Below are 24300 nucleotides of genomic sequence, written 5' to 3'. Positions count from 1 at the left end.
CCTTCTTCATCGATATACTCGAGCTCTACAAAGACATCTTCGCTCTTTCTTTGTCTTCTTTGTGTTAAAAGGGTATCTACAAATTTGGTAAGAACTCTTTCTCTCATATTAGCAAGGCATCATGGAACTATCATCCTTTTGAAACCTCCGCCGATCTGTAACACTTTTTCATCTCCCCCTCAAGACATTTATCTCCAGTTGCCTAGTATCCAATGTCGGCGAATCCACCTTTCCCCTGACGACACAGTATCTGTATCTATTTCTTCATACGCATTGAGCTCTGCTTGCAGGGATTAGACGCCTCTCATTTACTATTATAATGAGAGGTTTTCAGTTGGAGTTCGAGTAACTGACAACATCAAATGTTAAAGGTTTCTCCTAACGAGGCTTCACATTTGTACAAATGGCTGTTAACTTCAATAATTAGTGGTAATTTTGACTACTCGTGTGACAATTTCAGTCGTAATTTACTCTCAGACCGTTTAATTTGGCCATACCACTGTACGATGGTGAGCATGGCTAGCTTCACAATCTTACATTTCATATATAAGCTCAAATTCACTCCCAACTTGACGTTTATTAGACGAGTTAAAATCTCATTAGCAAGAAGAAGCAGCTTCCGACTGTTTGTATACACATTCAAGTTGGGACGACTTTAGAATCTCACTAGAAAGAAGACGCAGCTCCCGACTGACAGTATGTATGTATGTATGTATGTATGTATGTATGTATGTATGTATGTATGTGTGTGTGTGTGTGTGTGTGTGTGTGTGTGTGTATGTATGTATGTATGTATGTATGTATGTATGTATGTATGTATGTATGTATGTACATTACAAGTTGCGACTTTAGAATTCAATTCCTCATTGTCGAGGCGAGGCACTGATGAAACGGGATACTCGTTTCGGTCATTCTGAAATTAGTACCTAGAATTCGTCAATATTGAAAAGTTCCCATATGAAACGCTGACAAGTGAAAGTATTAATGGAGAGATTACGTGATATGTAATATCTTGGGGAAACATTTTAACAATGTATTTTAATATACCATTCAGTCTTCTTAAAAAGGAACCAGTACAGTAAGCTCAAGCCTTACATTCGCGAGCTTGTAGTTACAGTAACATTTACTGTTGTCAATGATAGCTTTGAGTTTGAATTTTCTGTTTAAAACATTTTTGCTTATTACCTCATCTAGTTTACAGAATATTTGATGATAGTCAAAATCACAAAAAGACACCTGTTCATCATTTATTTCAACTTGAATTGAAAGTTGCGTCATTTTCTCGAAATGCAATTTACGGTTTTTGTCATAGATTTATGAGACTGTCTTGCTGGAACCATTAAGGCGGAACTAATCACTTAACTAGGTTTCCGATGCTTGTCTCCGATGTCAATCTTAACCTCTCCTTGTTTGCCAGGTCTAATGTAAATACTATCTATACTCAGTGTGGAATGTGCCTGGGAAATAAACTGTTCGATATTTTGCTGTTACTTGTACTTTGTTCAAAGACACTTCAAATGATATCAATATTTAGTCATTTAAATTCAAATATAAGCGCTAAATACTGTGCTAACGCTACGGGAGAATAAACCATTGGCGATTTCCTTGAAATCATTTTCTTCAAAAACAAGACAGTGAACCGTCAAATTTATTTTAATATTTCAAAAGGAACCAGACCAAACTTATACACTAAATTTGGTGTCAAATTAGAATTTCACGCAGCAAACGACTTCTCGAAAACATGCTTACATTTGGTGTTTTTTTAAAATCACATTTAGTGAAATAATGGGGGAGGGTGATCATTCTCAGTCAATGCTGATTGATTCAATGTTTCCGTTACAAATGAACAATTAAAGGACTCGTCTGAGTGTGTTTAGTAATGCACCACATGACATGATCCTATTTGGAAACAACCATTCTGTTCGACCCCCAAATGCGAAAACTGTCGAATGTCTTTTATAAATTGTTTGATTTGAATATTTTCGTTCTGTCATATTTTAGCTAATTAAATATGAAGTTTTTCTGTTTAAAATCCTTAGTGGCATTATATTTTTCAAACATTAAATTCTCATATCAGTTTTTCATCTTTTTTTGAAATTTCCCCGTTAGAAAAAAATGTTCGCTAGTATATTTGTAAGTGTTTCTCTTATATACTTATGCGTTATTTAAATTTGACTAAACTTGTTTTGATCCCTAAATCGAGATCTTATTTTTTTGTCACAGAGATATTGTATCCATGCACTATTGCACTGTTTAAAATCATTCTTGCTTTTCCATAATAAATTGACATCTTTCATTGTCTCATCCCCTAAATAGTAAATTTGCTCATTGACGTCAGACGTAAAATCTTCGTGTCGTTTCGTTTTCGAATATTCTCGTTTTCATGTGTGATTATGCTCGGGAAGCGTGCAATTTAGAAATTTAGTCAGCTTAGTGTGATGGATAGGTTTTTATAAAGAAAATGTATGAAGAACACAGCATCAGAAGGTATACATCGATTCCATATGGTACTCGGCGGGTGACGAGTGTTATCTCTTTAGGTCGTGCTGCAAAGGATACGCTTTAGATTTCCATAGAAATACGGGGTTTACAGACGAATGATACAATCATATCTGCTCCAACAACTTTCAATGATCGTAGCAAACATGACGAAGCATCCCTTTTGATAAACCATGGCGTCTGAGTCTCAAGAAATTGATTTTGATGACCGGTCTTTCCATTACGGTAACCATGTATTCCATTACGATTTGAAAGTGTCACACTTATCGAAAGAGTTTGTATGCAAAGCCGCAAGGGGTAGAGCGTCTTCGACCTCAAACAATGTTTGTGATACTATTTCGTTGCAATTATGTCTTTCAGTTGATTTCAAAATCGAAGTTTGTATTATTTCCTTTTAGATGTATTCTCATAAATACCGAAGGTAAACTATAATAGTTGCGTGAGGCATGATCTCAACGTTTACATGGCTAGCACACAAACATAACATAATGAAATTATCATTGCGCCTGAATGAATGTTGAACACTTGAAACGTTTTTGTCACGCACGACCAGTATTTGTTGCAACGAAATATATTTCAATGTTGATGATATATTTTATTTTACATATATACATACATATATATATATATATATATATATATATATATATATATATATATATATATATATATATATATATATTAAATAGTAGTTTGCGCTGTAAAACACGTTTTGCTTTATCATTTACTTCTCATAAATCCCATAATATGCAAGTGAAGTGTACTTATATTATTTTTTGCCGTGAGATAGAAATATGTGTCGGTAAATAGCTTTGCATACTTCTATCAACAGAAATTGTCTGAAACAGTGTTATCAGCGACGTGTCATACAGACAAGTATACTTATACTAGCACACAGTTTTACAGAATATGAAGTTGGCTTTGGGACTACGTGCAGGCCTATATGATGCACGCTTGCGATGGCGACGTCGGTGTGGAACTACCTAGACGTTCCCGGTTAGTTCAAAGTATATCCAGGAGTCGTCCAGGCCTGGCAACATATAGCATCTGCCTGAGATAGTTAGTCCTGAGTTTCAACCACTAGAACACAGAGAACTGATGAAAAAACTAATAGTTCATATATCTCTTCAAGATAAATTCTCCGTGATAGTTTAGAAGCAATTAACATGTACAGCACATGGCATGACTTTGGGGTGATAATTATTGGTTTCAAAGTGAAAATCATTTTAACCTAAAGGATCCCTATATTCAACCAGACAATTTCCACGACAACGGGAAAAAATAATCTATAATTGTAAATGTTTTGGCTGATTTTAACATTATGATAACTTTATATAAATATATATATATATATATATATATATATATATATATATATATATATATATATATATATATATATATTGTTGATCATCGCAACAAGCGTGAAACTCTGAGTAACGACTTATTACATCCTTATTCTTTTGAATTAAGTCTATAATGCTCTGCTACTAATATTTGCGAACAATTCGTGTATTTTATTTCTCTGCTAAAAAATTAATCGTTTCCATTGAGAATTTTGCACCAAAAGTCTTTCACCTGCATGCCAAGGCCAACTGATGAAAGGTCACGTCTTAAACGCATGTATATATTCACTAATTACATGCATATATTAGGTTTTTCTTCAGCTCAACAACTAACACTATGGTTCATTTGATATTTTTGCCCTTCCATTATCTTCCATGTACACCCGAAGGGGAAATGTAGGAAGGTGTCGTTCATTAAATTTACAGGAATGTGTTCATATTCAATGGCACCAATTGAGATCGTTCATCATTTACATCTAAAATCTAAATATCTTAAAGCTACAACTTCATGTTGTAAAAAAATCACGCACACGCTTGTATTAAATACAAGTGATTTTTTTATTACAACATTAGCCCTAACGATTTTGGTACATTTGAGATTTTTGCATTTTGTGTCTTTAGACTATATTCTGTAACCCACGTTCGTGGTATATATACATTAATGCATACACGTGCCTGTTAAACTTGAAATATAATCCTTAAATTAGGGTCCATTCATTTCTCAAATATACGAACGTCTTGGTTAGATGTTCAACTTATAAGATTGTTGTCTACCTGAAGACATGCATCGGTGAAACATTTTGCCGTTCGGAAACAACAAATTACTTCTTTCAAGAGCACAGCTATCTGATTCCTAAATTCACAGATCTAGATATTGAACAAAATCTGTTTTTCGAGTGGCGCTTTCACTCAATTTGGCATATTTTACCCGCTGTAATTTGAAAATGTACTTGTCTCCTGTCATGTTTACCTTCCGTAAGGAAGGTTATAATATACCGATGAAGTCTGTGTGTGTGTGTGTGTGTGTGTGTGTGTGTGTGTGTGTGTGTGTGTGTGTGTGTGTGTGTATCACGATTTCCGAAAAAACGGCTGCATCAATTCGAACGAAATTTCATAGACATGTTCCGTAGGGTAATGGCCAGAGCTGATTAGGTTTTGGTAATAATCCGATGAATATTAATGACCAATTTGAGTAATTAATCGATCGAACGAGTATAAAGTTGGCATCAGATTCAGATTGAGGTAGCATTATCTTATGAACGTTATATTGAGTGTTAGCTGGCCTCAGATCTGAATCTGAATCTGACGCCAATTTTATACTCGTGCTCTACACTACTGAGAAAGACTCTGTTTTCAGGGGTTTCATGCCAACCTTATTTTGTGTTTCCCTTGGATCTGCACTTTGCATCGGCTGCACAAACACGAGAAAAAAGAAGACTGAGGCAGTCAGATGGCCTCAGATCCGAATCTGAATCTGACGCCAACTTTATACTCGTGCTCTACACTACTGAGAAAGACTCTGTTTTCAGGGGTTTCGTGCCAACCTTATTTTGTGTTTCCCTTGAATATGCAGTCTGCATTGGCTGCACAAACACGAGAAATAAGAAGACCGAGGCAGGGTATTTAAGTGATTCAAACTCACCATAAAACAATTTTTTTTTCTTGGCCTTAAAATAGGTTTACAATGAGCGCAGAGTTCACAAACAGGTGAAATATTTATCATCATTTCAATTTCGTCAAATATGGACTTATCATTTTCAAATTTCACACACTGATGCGCAGATGAAATCGTGTCTTTTTAGATTTTTGATTAGAAGTTTAGGAAGTATTACCTCGAACCGTCTCCTTTTTACCGTGTTCTTTTCCGATTTCTCTCGATAACAAACTACCGCTGTTTGTTGCAAGGCTTGTACATAATCATTTATCTAGCTCTGTATCTCAGGATATAAATACACTCTCACATATTTATCAAGTGTAATAATCTATAATTTATACCCAAATGTGTGTGGTCAAAATATGGAAAATAGACCAAGCCTCGCCTAGCCTACGAAGAAAATTTCGCGACAATGTATCAATAATGACCTATACATTGACCTCTATATAATTAGTGTACAGTGAGGGCGCGCCACTCAATAAAAAGTCTTGAGAATGTACATGTGTAAACTCGTGGTGGGACAGAAGGAAGTTCAACATGCACATGCCATATCCCTGGTATGTAGGGGATCACGAAAGCCGAGTGAAGTCGAGGATGGCAAGCTTTCCTGTGCTGAAAATAGGAGGCGTGGCAGGCATTTGAACAACATTTTTGACAAGTAACTTTCATTGGGACTTGACGAATCACAGATATAGAGCTAAAGTTCTTGCATAAATCCTTATGGAAGGCATTCAGTTTAAATCTGGTTTGGTGTTTATTTTCAATTGTTGCATTGCGATGTCTTAAACATACAGTGTCCCATAATATTGACAGCGACTAATGAAAACATAATAAGTTTTAATACATAACAGTTGTTCATGTATCATTAAGAGCGAAACTAGTCTTGTTACCTTATGTTTTCATAAAGTATAAATTGTACGGTTTCTTTAAAAAATTACATGACTATCAAAAACATTCAGTAGTCTTGTACAAATATATATATATAATGTTTGCAATTAATCTATGTGTATCTTGTTGCTTATCTTTATTGGTTCTGTTCGGAAACATATTATATCTCAAGTGTTTGTTCACAATAAAAAAAATATTTGCTTTACCCCCATGAATGGCGATGGTCTCTTGGCTATGAAAATGCATGATCATAGTTCGTTAACGCGACTCAAAGACAAATCACCAATGGCATGGTAGGTACAATAACACCAGTCCGTGATGTTTTGTTTGAACCTCTCATCTCATCTCATCTCATCTTACCTCATCTCATCTCATCTCATCTCATCTCATCTCATTTCATCTCATCTCATCTCATCTCATCTCATCTCACCTCATCTCATAACATTTCATCTCATCTCATCTCATCTCATCTCACTTCTCAACTCAACTCATCTCTTGTCATCTCATCTCATCTCATCTCATCTCATCTCATCTCATCTCATCTCACCTCTTCTCATCTCATCTCATCTCACCTCATCTCATCTCATCTCATCTCATCTCATCTAATCCAATCCCATCACATCTCAACTCCTTTTCTCTCATCTCATCTCATCTCATCTCACTTTCTTGAATCCCCTGCTGTAGGCCATTTGCAATGCTCATCCAAATTAAAGCTAATACTCAATGGATTCTCCAACACCACACATATGTATATGTACATATAACCTTGCCAGCGGCAAAGGAAAAGTTATTACCGTTATTGAAAAACCAGTTCCCTCTTGCCACTCTGGCTTTCAATGCTGAAAGCCAAACCATCCAATTTCTTATACCTAATACCTATACCTAAAATGCGTGACTCAGCACTCCTGGCGTTAAAGCTGTTGTCACGGTTAGATGCATAGTAGTCAAATCAAAGATATAATGGGTACCTACGATTACACGCTGGATTATTGCAAACCTGAACATGTTCACTGAAGACTTATTTTCGCTAATTTCGCTGGAAAAAGGCAAAAACAAGTGGTGACTAAAATGTCTTCTTGTACATGAACACAATGTGCCAGTCTGGTAATTAGTCTTTATGGATTTAAGGTTTTACACCATCGTAACATATTATAAACTGTATTGTAAAGAAAAGGTAAACCAGTTATCACGGGTGAACGTGTGTATCAGGATATTGCAAAGTTAATTATTGCTAAGGTTAGTCAATGTACAACCATACACTATGCAAGGACGATTGTCTGTGGCAAAAGTTTTTGATAGTCTTTATATTACAGGTATATTTTTTGAAATGTTTTGATTCAAATTCTTTCTTCTCTTTTGGGTCATGAGAAAACCGTTTAATTATAGTTATCATTTGTATTGCTAAGTAGAAATTAGTCGTGTATGTATCATCTATTTTTATCGACGTACATAAATCTTTATTTTGATATCACTAAAATTCCACTCTAGACTGCATACGAGATAAAAGATAATAGAACGGGAATACTGGTGGTGACAGAGATAACAACTGAGAAACGACGTCTCAATGGATCAGCTGAACATACATCTAAGTAAAACCTGTAATAAGAAAAGTGAGAAAACCACTGGATATTGAACAATGTTAATAGATTTATAAGAACATAGATTTTCATTTACATGAACGAGAACTGATAACCCGGTGCGATTAACCCATGACATATGCGTTGTTCAAGAGTTCATAGCTTGTTTACTATGATGACGTCAATGCTTAATGGTACATAAGAATACAAATTAGATATCATTTAGTGTTTTCGAATTATATCTATTCCTTTTTTAATGTTTAGTCATATTCATGTATAGTGTTGTGGAATTCATTGTGCAAATTAAGATCTTCTGCTTCGCCCTTGGTAACATAATCTTTAAAAGCAGTTTCAGTTTATGTCTTTCCGACTGCAAATCTTGAACGCCGGCTTGCTCTACCTCCAATAGCCACACCTTTATTTCCAATTTGTTGATATAATATATATATAATGCGTGCTTTATTCATAGTACCGTGGCCACCGGCCTATAGAACAGAAATCAATCTATACAAAAAAACTGCGAATGTAGAGGCAATGGCACATACAAATCTATATAATCAAACTAAAAAACAACGAAATTAGTCTATCATACTTTGACGTAAACGGAAAGCAAAAAAAACAAATTTTGCTAGATTATTCTGAGTATGAGCATGACTTATTCTAATCAAAGAATAAATATTACACAATATAAATAATCTATATCTGACCTGAACTAATAAAAAGACAATAAAAACTGTTCGTCCTATCTGTAAGTGTAATGGCTGTACATATGATGGGAAGAAACCAATAACACAGAGACCATTTGGTAAACACATAACTACCTGAAATAGACACACACACCAGGAAAAAAAATACACTAAAAAATCTACCTCCCCACCTTCTCTAAAATTGAGTGTAATCGGAACCACACAATCTTTTTTATTAGGCCTTATAAAATAAGATGTTATGACATCACAGATAAGGTTGGGCAAGGTATACAGCGGTCATTTCTGGTTAATTAATTAATTAATTACAATAATACAGTACGTGAACGGAGCAATACAAATTGTAAAGCTAGTAATTAGACAGGAGAATATCGAGGGGTCCAAAAACAGAGTTGGCATCTCACACAAAAAGGTATTGTTCGTAACATTGGCATAGTAGCCAGTAGTTATATCTTTAGGAAAACTTCGAAGGGTCCTACAATATCAGTTTCGCATGTCACACAAAAATTGCAGTAGCGTAATAGTATTACTATTGGAGATAAGTATAGCAAAGCCCCTTTGATGTGTTGAGAGAACGTTAGGTGTCCATACTATGTGTAATGCAAACCTTAATATAGAATGTTTGCCCTAGCCTCCGATGAAATGTCCGTAAAATATAGTATACGAAATACAAAGTATCATGTATTGAGCTTCTCGTACTGAAGGTTAAACAAGTGAGACTTACTGATTAATTATTTTGTTTTAAACCATGAAGATTACTATTAAACCCTTTACAGAACTTTGTTTTTTGCCTCCAAGCGCAAAAAAGTCCATCAAGAAATTGGGGGTTTTTTTCCTCAAGCGCACTCATCAAGATAATGATTGTGAAACAATAGCCGGTTTAAATGTCTATGTACACAGGTAAATGGAGATATACTCGGATATCACAGGCTGTCATGAGGTGTCGTCTTGTTCGATCTCTTTAAAAAGTGTTAGAATCGTCTACCATTTCCTTAAAATGTATAATCGAACCATTTATGAGACTAAGCTCTTAAGTGGTCGTAAATAAAATTGGCAATATTTTCTTTTCCAGGTGTGTTGTGAAGAACTGTCGAGCTGTTGCATCACGAACATAACCGAAGAAGAGCGAAGATGTCAAATAACACAACAGACATCCTTGTACCCCAATCAGCTATGATTAAAAACACCTACTATGAAATGTCAATAAGAGCGTTGATAATTACTGTTGGGTTTATTGGCATATTAAATAACACCCTGGTTGTCGCGGTTGTTCTTCGTGTGCGAACATTGCGAACATTAAACAATTTTTTTGTTATAAGCCAAGCTGCGATAGATCTATTTTCTGCGGCCATTGTTTTCTTCATTCATCTCGTGCCAATCAATCACATACCAGGGGGTCTTGCGGGTGAGATCCTTTGTCGCGTTTGGGTATCCAGGTATCCAATGTGGGCAAGTTTTTATGTTTCTACCTACAACCTACTCACCTTGACTTTGGAACGTTATTTTGCTATTCTTTATCCGTTCAAATACGTTGCGTTCTTCAATAAAAAGAAAGCAGTGATACTCCTTTGTGTCGTTTGGCTATCCATATACACTTACGGCACCTTCAGTATGGCATTGATCGTGAACGGTAATGGTTATTGCAGACGCGCGAGTCTTGGACGAACCAATCAAAGTATCCTAGGTGTGGCGAGTTTCTCAATCCAATACCTGATACCAATGGTTATTATGCTATTTGCATACATCAAAATTGGCGTTTCATTGAAGTCCAAGGTTGGAGTGCATCCATCATCGCAACCTTCAACCATAAGTCAAAATGCATCGAATCAAAGCACTGTCAATGAACAAGATTCGACGATGATGAAAGCCAGTCAGAACGTCTACAAGACACTTTGCTTAGTGTTTGCCGCGTTCGTGATCTGCTGGACACCAAATCAGGTTATGTTCCTGATGTACAATGTCAATGCCGGTTTGGTGTATAATCCAAAACTTATCAATTTTACAGTCATTCTTGTTTACTGTAACTGTGCAGTAAATCCTGCCATATACGCCCTGAAATATCGCCAGTTCCGTGCTGGTTTAAAAATGACCTTCTTGTGCAAAAATAATGCCGTAACGGAAATGCAAACCCAACAAACATATCCTTGAACTCCGTTAGAAACTATCAGTAATTGAGTTCTTTCTTTGGTATCACTTCACTTACACGATTGAATTTTAATATGTATTGTATCCATTCCTTTATTGTGATACACAAGCGAAATATCCTTATCAGAGTGAACCCCATTTACAATATACAATATATATATATATATATATATATATATATATATATATATATATATATATATATATATATATATATATATATATATATATATATATATATTCTGAACCTTAACATTCATTGTTCAGATTTGTTTAACATGCCTTAAAAGAAATAATGTAAATGTATACTAGTAATTAAACATTTCAAAACATCGATATTTGTTTGTCCAATATAAGGGTTATCTTGAAGTTTTCATTTTGTGATTTGAAGGTCTTTGATGTGTTATGACAGTCCTTAGATGTCTTCATTTTTCATGTAAACTTCACATATTAAAAGTGTATTTACCACAATGACACCAGGTAACATTCAAAAAGGCTAACTATACATACAGATACTTAAAAGGAAAAGCTTCAATTATATCTTAATCAGATTGTGATTATAGTGGCCTCCATTGCGAGCCTGATGCTCAACCCTGCAAACATTATTTCCAGGCAGTCTGCGAACTTAGTAATAAATATTCAGTTGTTTGGGTCACCTCATTATAATATCTGCAATCGTTAACGCTGCGGGAAAATCAACATAAAATTAGCATATTACTAGTAGACATTAAGGTTATTTGTACAAAGGTCAAATTTCGTATACAGCCAACTAGGTCACAGCCAGGTAAAATACCACAATCAACATAAGCCCTCAACTGACTTATTCAACCAATCATCTTCTACGCATGGTATCCATGCAAACTACTGAGTGTTCATTACGGCGTTTGCAGACTGTGTGAAGAATGCACATTTTGAACGTTATGTTCCACACTCAAAATGTATGAGAGAATACAGAGGCTTATAATAAATAATAATGTTGGTTTTTATATAGTATTTCCCCACTCTGTGCTCAAAGCACTTTACAAAGCACTTTAGCTATAATGGCACAATGGCCCTTTATACTTCCTAAATTCCCCGGGGAGTACAATGCGCATAGGATTAAAGTATTCACATCGTAACCTCTATCAATAGACAGTAGAGGAACTTCTCCACTGTCTACGTTCTATCCTACCTGGTCCCCATACATACAGCTGGGTTAACTGAGGCACAGTCGTTTTTTCAAATCTTGCCCAAGAACTTGAGCCATGCAGAAACAAACGGCAGCGACGGGACTCGAATCTGACAACTGCATATTCAAAGCCGGCCACGCTAACCATTCGACCATTGTGGCGCTAGGGAGACAAGGATGTCGGTTATCATTAGAACAACTGCACAGATGCACATACTAGATCTATACATTTGTATATTAATTATACACCTTATTGAATATGGTAATAAGTCATTGCTGTTATAGTTGTCACACATCGTGAATATTTCTTATTTATGTGACTTTTTGATTATTTGGATGGACTTTTAAAGATTGTTTGAATTGGATAGCACCAGTAATATTAAATACTTCAATAATGCCGATAGCCTACCCCATGATAATTGCAAATAGAGATATAAACTTAACGAAATATTTACCTCTTATTAAAAAAAAAGAATTACAGAGACTCAATAATTTACATACTTGATCCACCGATTTGTTGACATATTTTCATATATGATCTATTTGTATTTGTTCTGGATTGTTAAAAGCTGGATTTTCTGTATATTTATCTTTAAATACATGTTAATAAAAAAGTAGATGTTTCAAAGCATTGTTATTATGTAATTTAGAATATGTGTTCCATGAAAGTGCTCTGTTTATCTTCTACCCTGTCTCCCTTTATTACCACATTATCTCCATAAATCCATCCATCCACCCATCCATCCATCTATATACCACTCTATAAATTTGTATCCATCCATCTAGGCATCCATCAATCGGTCCACCCATCCATCCATCCATCTATATATCACTCTATCAATCTGTATCTATCCATCTAGGCATCCATCAATCCGTCCGTCCGTCCGTCCGTCCGTCAGGTCAATACATCGACTTGAATTGTGAACTGTGTGATATTTACTAAGAACATTATTTTATTTTTAAGGCAAGTCACACTTCTTGCCATTCAACTTCGCTCATAACATTGTGGTTTTTTTTTTCATTTCAACTACTGTTTACTATTACATGTAGCCCTATAGATAGCGTAGCTGTTCACGGTATAAAACGGTATAAAAATATGAACTAAGATCGTATACCCCAGAAGTTTTCATGATTGGCAAGCAGAATCAAAATTCCATGCCCAACCAAGAGTTGACGTTTTTCGGGATCGTATTTACTTTATAAATACAGAAATGTAAACTGGATGGTTTCAAAAAAACTCAATTGAAAAGGTTTTCAAGCATTCTGACTTTTTTGTCCTGTACATAGAGCTTCATCAGATCACGATAACAGTGAAACACTGCGCAGTCAACACAATTTTGAAAAGTAAAATACATCTGTTGGGTACCGTATAGAACGAATGGCGAGATACACTAAAGAATTATGAACAGGGATGCATCGTACATAAAATAGCACGAATGTTGAGATCGTGTGAATATATGCTTCTCTGATTAACGTATCAAATCGCCATCTTCTCTACTAAACGTTCAAAATCAATAAAATATTGATGGTCGCTATTGGAGTTTTGCAAGAGGGTGATGTTATCCAATTTTCTAATCCTCCTTAATACTCATCAGCGTCTTTATCATTGAATATAAAATGAACAATATCATACAAGTAATCATATATAAATGTATTATTGATTAATCCTCAACTTCTTTCAATGATGTCGTTTTGCCTTTACAGTCCATGCTTCTTTGGAATATGGATATCTCGTAATGCCGAACCAATCATGATTTCGCAATTCTCAAAGCCATGACCTTCCAGAAATATTTGGGATCAGCCAGTCAACCAATTCAAAATCCTCCGCAACAAGGAAACTTCAACGAGAAAAAATTATAAGTCACTCTTGAGACTGTTCACATTATGTATGAATAGTAGATATTTCTATCTTTTCTGTCTAGGGAACAACTGGTACACAAATGTTCGAATGGATGATAAAAGTAGATCAGATTGTTTCGCCTTCTTTCAATAAATATTCCTTTGATGTTTACTTTACCATTCTCCAAGTTCGAAATTAACTATCACTAGTTCGCTAGTACTTTGAGGGAATAATTGATCAACATTATAAAAGACACTTCATAACCATTACAAGAAGATTTAGTTAACCATCAAGTAGACCTAATCATTGTCAAATATTATAAAAATAACAATGATGAAAGGTAAAAAGAAGTACTGACCTTCTGTCTCTGTTGACTCCATGACTTCAGTACGATTAAAACGTTCATCGGAACCTGTTGAATAGAAAAATGACAAAACAAGGAAAACAAAATTACTCTACTGTTTAAATAGTAAAATCTTTGAAAGTATGAAGAAACATTTTCATCTCACTAGTTTAACGTAATCGTATTACAAAGTATAGTATTTAATTTTACATTATAAGTTCATTTCGCATGTTGCTAGAGAGCATGCATATATAATTCGTGTACTATATCACTTTATCATATAAATAAAATGTATGGTTTACATTGGTATGTTTCATTTGTTCTGCGCCTGATATTTACGGTTAAATATCTTCTTATTTTTAGCTCGAAGACTACTTTTCGTAATTGTACACAGACTCATTTCTATGATTATTGATTTATAGCTATTATGGTGTTAAAGGCCTATGTTTCAATGCCAGGCGTTCGTATTAATGTTATCTTACCAGTGGGGGCCATAAGGATTGCACTGGATCATTCTCACGTTCAGGACCAACTTTTACTGCAAATATGCCAGACAACTGGTTTTTCCCCTTTGACTTAATTTACCCACGGAGATCTCTCCCGTGGGGGTTGTAGACAATCAAACGTAACACATGCGTCTCGTACTACCCATGCACAGAGATGGTGGTGAGATGTGTCACAGGTTGGGTAAAGGTTTGGTAAAAGTGGATAAATTAGACTTTTCGTGTAGTGATATATACTTTACTTGCAAATCATAATTGTTAGATTATCATACTTGTGATTCAGTAATATATATTTCCTCATTTCTATGATCGTGTCTATATCTTGCTTACATGTAGATTTCACTTTACATTGTCATTGACAAATAGAAAATATTTGGTCATGAACTCACTTAGATTCGTTCTCTGCTGGTAAAACATATCCAGAAAATCTTTCGGAACCGGTTGGCCATCAATAAACATCAAACCAAAGAATGTACCTTCTTTTTCGACAAAAAGTGTGACTTTGACTTCTGTACCAGGGACCTTGATAGATATCTTATCGTTTGCTTGTAAGTTAAATACTCCTCCAGTGTAGAGTGTTCGACTAATAGCTCCATCATTCAGTGATGTCAAACTCCGCATTAATGGATGATTGTTCTGACACACAATATGGCCGACGGTTTCAAGATGTTCTTCTGCATAGTAGACTTGACTGTATATGTAATATCGACCTGGTATCAACACTGTCACGTGACCAGTCCTCTCGTCATACTTAAACGCGTCTGCGGTTGACCATGACGTCATCTGCCAAAACTTCATGGTTGTATCTGTGTATGTAGCAATAATATAAGCACGTGATATACTACCTTTAATGTAACCATTTAAATTTGCATAAAGGGCGCTTAGATGAACATTTCCCTTAGATTAATATTATTAATCACATTATATTAATCACAAAATATGATATGCACATCTCTTTAAATGATGTCCTTAACATATGTCGGGAGTTATCTCATTAAAAATATGTTGTACAATATTTCACCACTTTTACGGGTCTGATCACTTAAGCTGGCTTACGCAAAAGAATTCAGCAATGTTGGTAAAATGTGTACGCGCCAGGCGATAAAATATAGGAGTATTCGTAAGATTGCCGTTGAACCTGACTTAGCAATGTGTGTAGGATTATTATAGAGGCTGTCGATGTTCTGTTCTGTATGACTGGCTTTTATAAAGTTTATGTTTGACAACTAATCTCAAAACGTATCCACGATTACTGGCCACCACATTTGTTTAATGATTCAGAAGAAAAACAAACCTTTGACCACGTAGGTGTCTATATTTTCAGCCTGGAGATGAACGGTTGGTCGAGTCATACGACGATGAACCTACAATACATCACGATAAGATATCAGAATAGGAGGAAGTTAACATGTATCAGTAAAACATTCCGTGAAGTTACTCTTAACATCACTATATATTACGTCTTGATGACATTGTTTGAATTGCTATTTCCCGTGTTTTAGCAAATTAAGAAATAGTGCAGCAAGCTAAAGTAAATGTAGTATTCATGGGGCTAGAACTATACATGTGTGTATTGTAAGGCTCGTAAGTTAGAATGGCTTAGGAATTTCTCCATAATTGTCAAAAAAGACATCAATAAAAGGGTATAGAATTTAGTAAGCAAATGTAAATGATAACATGTTGGTAAATGTATCGTTATTTCTGTGGACCTCGACATCTTTACAGTAGGGTAAAATGAAGAAGGCAGGTTTTCATTTTCCTACGATGCCAATTAACTATTATTGTTATTAACTTACCAAATCTGGATGAATTTGTTCCTCGTGGTGTAACCAGGACAGATATTCATAGAAAGGATCGTCTCTTACTGGACCAATGTCACCTTGAAAAAAAATAAAAAAAATAGCGTTATTTATTCTAATAATTTGCTAAGTAAAACACTCATATAATTAATATAAGCAATAACAACAATAAACAAAAGCATACTTTAATCAATCGTATCCACCCAATTTTTAAATTGAGTGTTTATCTTAAAGAATTAGCAATGGCAATGTTCGGAGTGGACTTCATTCGTAGATCTCCTTTGGTCATCAGTAGGCCAATTTAGAGCCTGTATCACCTAAAATATGTAGAATTCAAACTTTGTTAAAGATCAGGGTTTCATTACCAGGTTCTCACATTAGTTTTATCTTATCAGTGGAGCCAAAAGGATTACATATGATTTTTATTTTGATATGGACCAACTATTTATAGAGCTCTGCTGGACGAGTGCTTTTGACAGCTAAATTGAAATCCTAAACTGAATTGGCCGTTACATTTGAAGGATTATATTCTAGTAACAATTTGCTGTTGATACATTTTGACAGAACACACGTACTATAAATACAAATCAACATAAACTGAAGAGGAATACATTGAAATAGCCAACAGGTCTTGAAGCGAAAGAAGCATATGACCTTTCTTTTTATATAATTTTATTTTATTTACATTTACTACCACGTTCTCCTTTGATCCCTTGCACACCTGATGGTCCAATTAGACCAAGATGTTCCCTATCGCCTACATTGATTAAAAAAGTTCAAGGATCAATACGTGATCGAAAGACGACCACAGGTAGACACGAGGCGTGAATCGTGATTGAAAAAATGAACACAAGCAAACAAACCCGTTCCAAACAAACAAATTCAATCGTGTTGTGTATTTTAGGATATTAACCTTTCAGGCCGTGACTACCCTGTTCTCCCTGTACTCCTTGCTGACCAGTCTGTCCCTTTGGACCTTGAGCTCCTGTATCACCTGTAGGGGTAATGAGTTAAATTGAATACACAAGAATTGCATTGCTTAAAACAGTACAAACGGCATATTCTAATATCATAACTAGGCAAAGCCCATTAGCTCGCGCACGGTAGATTCATTTGTGACCGGCTGCCTGGGCCAGGGTTTATACACTTGATGTGGGTCATTTTCCAGGGGTATTGACCATCAACATTTATTTTATTGAATGACATCTAATTCTCTGACATGGACGAGAAGTAAAGAAAGTCAACACTCTATGCAGTTGTTTGTTTCAAAAACCATCATAGCCATTAGATTAATATTGTTCATTTTCAATCAGGCAACTTATCATAGACACTCCACCAGCCAACGTGGACAAATGTTTTGTTGACATGTTGCCGAACATCATGATTTCTCAATTCAACTCGATGATTTAGGAATGTTACTGTACCAAGAAACATAGGAAAGTAGTTATTCTTTTTAGAACATGTAAAAAAATCAATTATCGACAATATAAATGTCAAAACCACACTTCCACAACCCGGAAATTAAACTGCACTATGTCATCAGTGGTCCGTATCGCGTACCGCCATGCGTCAAACTTCCAAATAGTGTAACAATTTCTCCTTGAGGTACAGTGATGCATCGATACTCGTTACAATGTTACGATAATCGTGCCAACAGGCCTACTGTTACAATATTGCAATGCATGGTTAGGGGCAACATCAAAAGTTCAATATAATATATCTAACTTAATCGCTTGAGTTTGGGGGGGGGGTTGGCCAAATTAATTTCTCAACAGTCAAAAACGATTTAACGTCATACTTGGCAAATTTAGTACGATTTCAAGGCTGCTTTTACCTATAACACTGCATGCACTCAGTCCGATTTATCAGCGGTACGCGGTTAAAATGGTTTTCTGTTTTTATTTATAATTCAGTAGTATATTGGTATGTTGTTTGAAAGTGGAAGTATACAGTATGAGTCTGAAACGATTTTCAATTTTAGGTCATTAGATGGGGGGTGGGGGGGGGGTCTGGGACCTAATTTAAGCAATTAAGTTAGATATATTATATTGAACTTTTGATGTTGCCCCTTATGTCGCCTATGCTATACGATGATAAGGTAGTGTGTGGAGATTGCACGTAGTATATGGAAGGCGCATGCGTAGTCACTACGCGCCGCAATGCATCCCTGGGAGAACCACCAATTTTTTTCGCATAGTATATACGACGCGTATGCGTACTAGTCATTGAGCCGCTGCGCGAGCTATTATTTCGACTTTGAGGCCATTACTGCCAGGTTCTCCCTTTATGCCTTGCTGACCAGGGGGTAATGAAATGACAAGATTTGTCACAGTAATAAATTAAATTGAAAACACAAGAACTAAGTAATACAATACAGACAGTATATTTTATTACTTTACCTTTGAGGCCGTAACTGCCAGGTTCTCCCGTTATGCCTTGCTGACCAGGTGGACCTTGAGGTCCTGTATCACCTGCCAGGGGGTAATGAAATGACAAAATTTGTCACTGTAATAAGTTAAATTGAAAACACAAGTAATACAATACAGACAGTATATTTTATTACTTTACCTTTGAGGCCGTTACTGCCAGGTTCTCCCGTTATGCCTTGCTGACCAGGTGGTCCTTGATGTCCTGTATCACCTGCCAGGGGGAAATAAATGACAAGATTTGTCAAAGTAATAAATTAAATTGAAAACACAAGAACTAAGTAATACAATACAGACAGTATATTTTATTACTTTACCTTTGAGGCCGTTACTGCCAGGTTGTCCCGTTATGCCTTGCTGACCAGGTGGTCCTTGATGTCCTGTATGACCTTCCAGGGAGAATGAAATGACAAGATTTGTCACAGTAATAAATTAAATTGAAAACACAAGAACTACAGTATACAGACGGCATATTCAATTACTTTACCTTTGAAGCCATTACTGCCAGGTTCTCCCTTTATGCCTTGCTGACCAGGGGGAATGAAATGACAAGATTTGTCACAGTAATAAATTAAATTGAAAACACAAGAACTAAGTAATACAATACAGACAGTATATTTTATTACTTTACCTTTGAGGCCATTACTGCCAGGTTCTCCTGTTATGCCTTGCTGACCAGGTGGTCCTTGAGGTCCTGTATCACCTGCCAGGGGGTAATGAAATGACAAAATTTGTCACTGTAATAAGATAAATTGAAAACACAAGTAATACAATACAGACAGTATATTTTATTACTTTACCTTTGAGGCCATTACTGCCAGGTTCTCCCGTTATGCCTTGCTGACCAGGTGGTCCTTGATGTCCTGTATGACCTGCCAGGGAGAATGAAATGACAAGATTTGTCACAGTAATAAATTAAATTGAAAACACAAGAACTACAGTACAGACGGCATATTCAATTACTTTATCTTTGAGGCCGTTACTGCCAGGTTCTCCAGTTATGCCTTGCTGACCAGGTGCACCTTGATGTCCTGTATCACCTGCCAGGGGGTAATGAAATGACAAAATTTGTCACTGTAATAAGTTAAATTGAAAACACACGAATTGCATTGTTAAACAGTACAAACGGCATATTCTATTACTTCCCCTTTGAGGCAGTTACTGCCAGGTTCTCCCGTTATGCCTTGCTGACCAAGTGCTCCTTGAGGTCCTGTATCACCTGCCAGGGGGTAATGAAATGACAAGATTTGTCACTGTAATAAGTTAAATTGAAAACACAAGTAATACAATACAGACGGTATATATTACTTTACCTTTGAGGCCGTTACTGCCAGGTTCTCCCATTATGCCTTGCTGACCAGGTGCACCTTGAGGTCCTGTATCACATGTCGGGGGTAATGAAATGACAAAATTTGAAACTGTAATAAGTTAAGTTGAAAAGATATACTCTACAGACGGAATATTCTGTTACTTTGCCTTTGAGGCAGTTACTGCCGGGTTCTCCCTTTTCGCCTTTCTGACCACCAGGTTGACTTAACGAGCCAAACAAAGATTAAAAGAAATATTTATTTTGTCTATAATTCAAATGAAGTATCTATCCTAATAAGGTATGACTCGTTGAATTGGGCATGCTTGTTCATGAGAAAACTATTAATCGTCTTTAGCTGTGTGAACAAACCAATACTTGAAAGGGATCCCCAAATGATGTGGTCTATATATGCTTCTGAAAGTCAGTTCGTTTTCTTCCAGCAGGCAATTTACGCTATGGCAACTGTACATGTGAAATGCCAAGCCTGAAGATTTCGAACTGTTGTGATAAATCAACTCTTTATTAAAAACAATGGAAATATCAATGACAGCTGAGTCGGACTTACCTTTTTTACCCCTTTTACCTCTCTTTCCTTTCGGTCCAGGAGGGCCTGTAAGATACAAATAACTGACAATCTCAACTACTGATGTACCAAAAATAGTGCTGAAGATCAAAACCATAAACTAAGAGCTGACGCAATATATTTAAACTCTTTATTTCAAAATCATTCCTCTACATGTGAAAGAAGTCAGATACAAAGACATGTTGGAAATTAGAATACACATGATTGTCAGTAGCGAGAACCTATTGTTGAAGTTCATCTATCATTAAGTATGGGCTAATAAGTTTGATAGATTTAGGGGAATCAATTAAACCACAAAATACGTGACAAGACAAATGCTTTAAAATTAATCATTGTTTAATTCTAAATATTTTTGTGCCATATCCTTTAAGCATATTTCTGAGTAAATCCCGTTCATTGATGAGGACGAAGAAGAACTCATGGTGAACTCACCTGCTGGACATTCAGGCGTATTTCTACTGAACCTTTGTAGTCTCGCACCATCGATTGTTTCCTGATGAAATAAAAACAAAGTAACTTAAGTTTCTTTCTTTAGGTACTCTAAAGTATTTGACACTGTGCTCTACATATGAAATAATTATGGTCTAAAAGATGAAGGCTGGTGGTAAAAACACAATGTATAGTCTCGTATGTTTTCAAATTCGTGTTATTACACGTTGCAGAGTTATCTTAATAAAGTCCCCCCCCCCACACACACACACTCTCTCTCTCTCTCTCTCTCTCTCTCTCTCTCTCTCTCTCTCTCTCTCTCTCTCTCTCTCTCTCTCTCTCTCTCTCTCTCTCTCTCTCTCTCTCTCTCGCTCTTTCATCTTATGACCAATCAATTCAGACAACTGGGGGGGGGGGGGTTCCAACTTGCCAACGGGCTTTTAAATGAACTACAGCTGATATTAATTCCAACCAGTGACCCAGCACTGGCAGAATGTTAAACAAGTGGGCTTTATGAGAGGCCTTACATGCTCGACAGATACAAGTACAAACTGTTCAATGTAATAGTGTTTATACACTGTCGACATGTACATGTGTTTTTTAAGTGTAGCCATATGTATTCAAATATCCTAGTAGTGTTTTCTACTACAGGTGTTGACCTGCGGTTGTAAAAGTAAATAATGAAACCACTGGGTCATCCAATCGACTTCTGTGGCTTGCACTTTGACCTAGTTCTAATTCGTCTTCGTATGTCATGTCATGCCTGTGCCTCAGTGCAATTGTCATCTGTTCCTTATGTTGGACATTTCACAAATTATGCTCTCCCCTGCAATGAATGTTTCTAGGTATTTTACGCTGTGCAGTCTGTCATGTCAATGTATATCCGACCGTCTACGGGTTCACGTGATATAGATTCCCCCTAAGTTAATATTATCCCAAATAAAACAGAAGTTTTAACTAGACTTGGACTCGTCCTTTTTTTCAAACTCAAGTTATCCCAATCCTCTGCATGACACTAACAGGGAGTTTATAATGTTTCCACAGTATTTCTTGCAATGGTTATTTTACACGCGTTGGGCTAGTGTAATATGCAAAGACATCTTGAGATATCTCTTTCGGTTTGCCTTTTATTGGCAAAAGGACAGTCTATGACCAAAGAGCAAAACACGTTTTCAATTTTAGAGGCTAGTATGTCAAACAACTAAATATTGTGAACATATCACGTTGTTGATACTCTGCTTGGCCACGCGCCAAACGTAGAATTATTTCTTTCATTTCTGACGAAAATGATTTATGCCACTCTGGCCATGGGTTATACGGTGTTGACCGACATTTTATAACCATGAGTAAACATCACTACTTTAATAGTCAAGCATTTTAATTATGATAACAACAAACGAATGTCTCAACCTTGTTGTGCATAATTTACAAGGTCAACTTAGCAATTTCATTCGATATTTGCTTAATGGGTGCAATTTCGATCGGTCAACTAATGCAGTGAGAGGCTAGGGTATGGGAAGTCCACCCCCTCCCCAAGTCAATATGCGATGTTAAAGTTCCATTCTGATTCTTACTGGACCTGCTTCCAGGTATTAATCGGTTGTGAGGGGTTTCTTTTAGATCATAAATGTGTGTTGTTGTGGAGAGGATCAAACAACCGTTCTTCTTCTGTACGCCAAAAGGCAGCTTGCACAAAAAGTTGTCCGGACAATGATTGCATTTTTCGACCCCAGACCCCGGAGATATTGTATTGAAACCATGGTTTCTTTAGTACGATATATTCAATGACTAACAGCTCAACTACGCGTGAGAAGGCATCCATTTTTTTCAGAGTATTGATAAACTGCATATCCGTTACAGACCTTTCGATGAATTCAAATTATGCAATGAATTAACTCTTTAGGACGTGAATATTAAAATGAATAATGTAAAAAAAAACTTATACCTTTGAGCAACCCAGGCAACGAAATTAAATATACACACAGCGCACATTGAGAGTAGCAAACTAATAGATATACATAGTGTCCTGTCATGATCATCAAGTGTAGATGTCCTTAAAATCCCGAGTCTCGAGCACGCAATGTATTATCACAATCGTTCTTGAAAACTTACCGGTAGACTTCTTGATGCAAGTCCACGCGAATCATCACCATTTACTCTGAGGCTCTGGTCTTTGAAGTGTGCTTCGATTTGCTCGACTCGGTCAAGTATACCGACGACGGCGACTATAAGAGCAGTAACTGTAACTAAAAGCAGTACCAAAACAAAACCAAATACAATAGCAACATTTTTGGACAAGACAACAGTCGATGCATGTCGCTTAGGTATATCTTCGTCAGCATTCATGGTACCAGTTGGTGTTATCTTGCCCCCTATCCTATTTACCAGAGTTGTTTACGTTTTGCAGAGTGACGTTCTTTCTTTGCTCACCTGTACCCTAGGGTCAAGAAGTTAACACTATAATACAGTTCAAACAGGGTAACTCGACTATGTTAAACCACAAACAAACTCTGGCAAACCGAAACAAACAGCCAGGGTCTATGGAATAAACCATTATTTTGCTCCTAGTAAGTTTGGAGGGGTGGATTTTTCTGAGCTATGCCTTTATATTTGCCAATGCAATATGTTAAATTGTTCACAGCGACTATTATGATGACGTGTTATGAATATTCTAAAACGTATATAATTGAAAATATAAACAATCGATATTTCTACTATTGACCATCCTCTAAATAAATGCCGGCTTCACCCTATTGATACCGTACAAAATGCAACGTAAATGGGCTTGCCGAAACGAGGTCACGTCAACAAACCGAAACTAGGTTGAGTTGTTTACATCGTACCGTGACATTAGAATTTAAGCAAAGTTTAGATTTACAGTGGATTAATTTTGAAATGGGTGTTTATTTTGGATTTTTAAGTGAAACGTATGTAAAATAGCACTTTTTCTTTTTTTAAACATTTCTTATTTCGTGCAATTTATCAGCTTTACCTACATGGACTTGGGCTATGTTGTGTCACATTATTTTTCAACATACAGTAAAGGTGTTTTATTAACTGACAAATAAAAAATAATGAATACACATA

At 36.1% G+C, this 24300-nt stretch overlaps 2 protein-coding genes across 2 annotated transcripts in view; one reads left to right on the top strand and one right to left on the bottom strand.

Moving 5' to 3' along the window:
* LOC144442092 (uncharacterized) overlaps positions 1-24300 on the top strand; it is a 386503-nt gene that overhangs the window by 311583 nt on the left and 50620 nt on the right.
* LOC144442437 (uncharacterized) lies at positions 12979-23589 on the bottom strand. The gene is made up of 13 exons (XM_078131787.1): positions 23326-23589; positions 21217-21277; positions 20767-20811; positions 20206-20268; positions 19693-19764; positions 19035-19106; positions 18866-18937; positions 17380-17460; positions 16464-16546; positions 15962-16031; positions 15057-15473; positions 14180-14233; positions 12979-13819 (listed from the first exon to the last, which is right to left on the bottom strand). The coding sequence occupies exons 1-13, from the start codon at positions 23557-23559 to the stop codon at positions 13779-13781; spliced, it is 1365 nt and encodes a 454-aa protein (XP_077987913.1). The 5' UTR covers positions 23560-23589; the 3' UTR covers positions 12979-13778.

This window comes from Glandiceps talaboti, chromosome 11, assembly GCF_964340395.1.
Source record: "Glandiceps talaboti chromosome 11, keGlaTala1.1, whole genome shotgun sequence".
In the NCBI taxonomy this organism is placed as follows: Eukaryota; Metazoa; Hemichordata; class Enteropneusta; family Spengelidae; genus Glandiceps; species Glandiceps talaboti.
The sequence above is the reverse complement of the archived record's forward strand: the minus strand, read 5'-3'. Positions and strand labels throughout refer to the sequence as shown.

What these genes read in the sequence shown, in the direction of transcription:
- LOC144442437 (XM_078131787.1), bottom strand. Translation starts at nt 23,559, where the DNA reads ATGAATGCTGACGAAGATATACCTAAGCGACATGCATCGACTGTTGTC. An exon ending in TGGCAGTAATGGCCTCAAAG is followed by an intron (nt 19,107 to 19,692) that starts GTAAAGTAATAA and finishes TCCCCCTGGCAG; the next exon opens with GTGATACAGGACATCAAGGA. An exon ending in AGACACCTACGTGGTCAAAG is followed by an intron (nt 15,474 to 15,961) that starts GTTTGTTTTTCT and finishes CTACATACACAG; the next exon opens with ATACAACCATGAAGTTTTGG.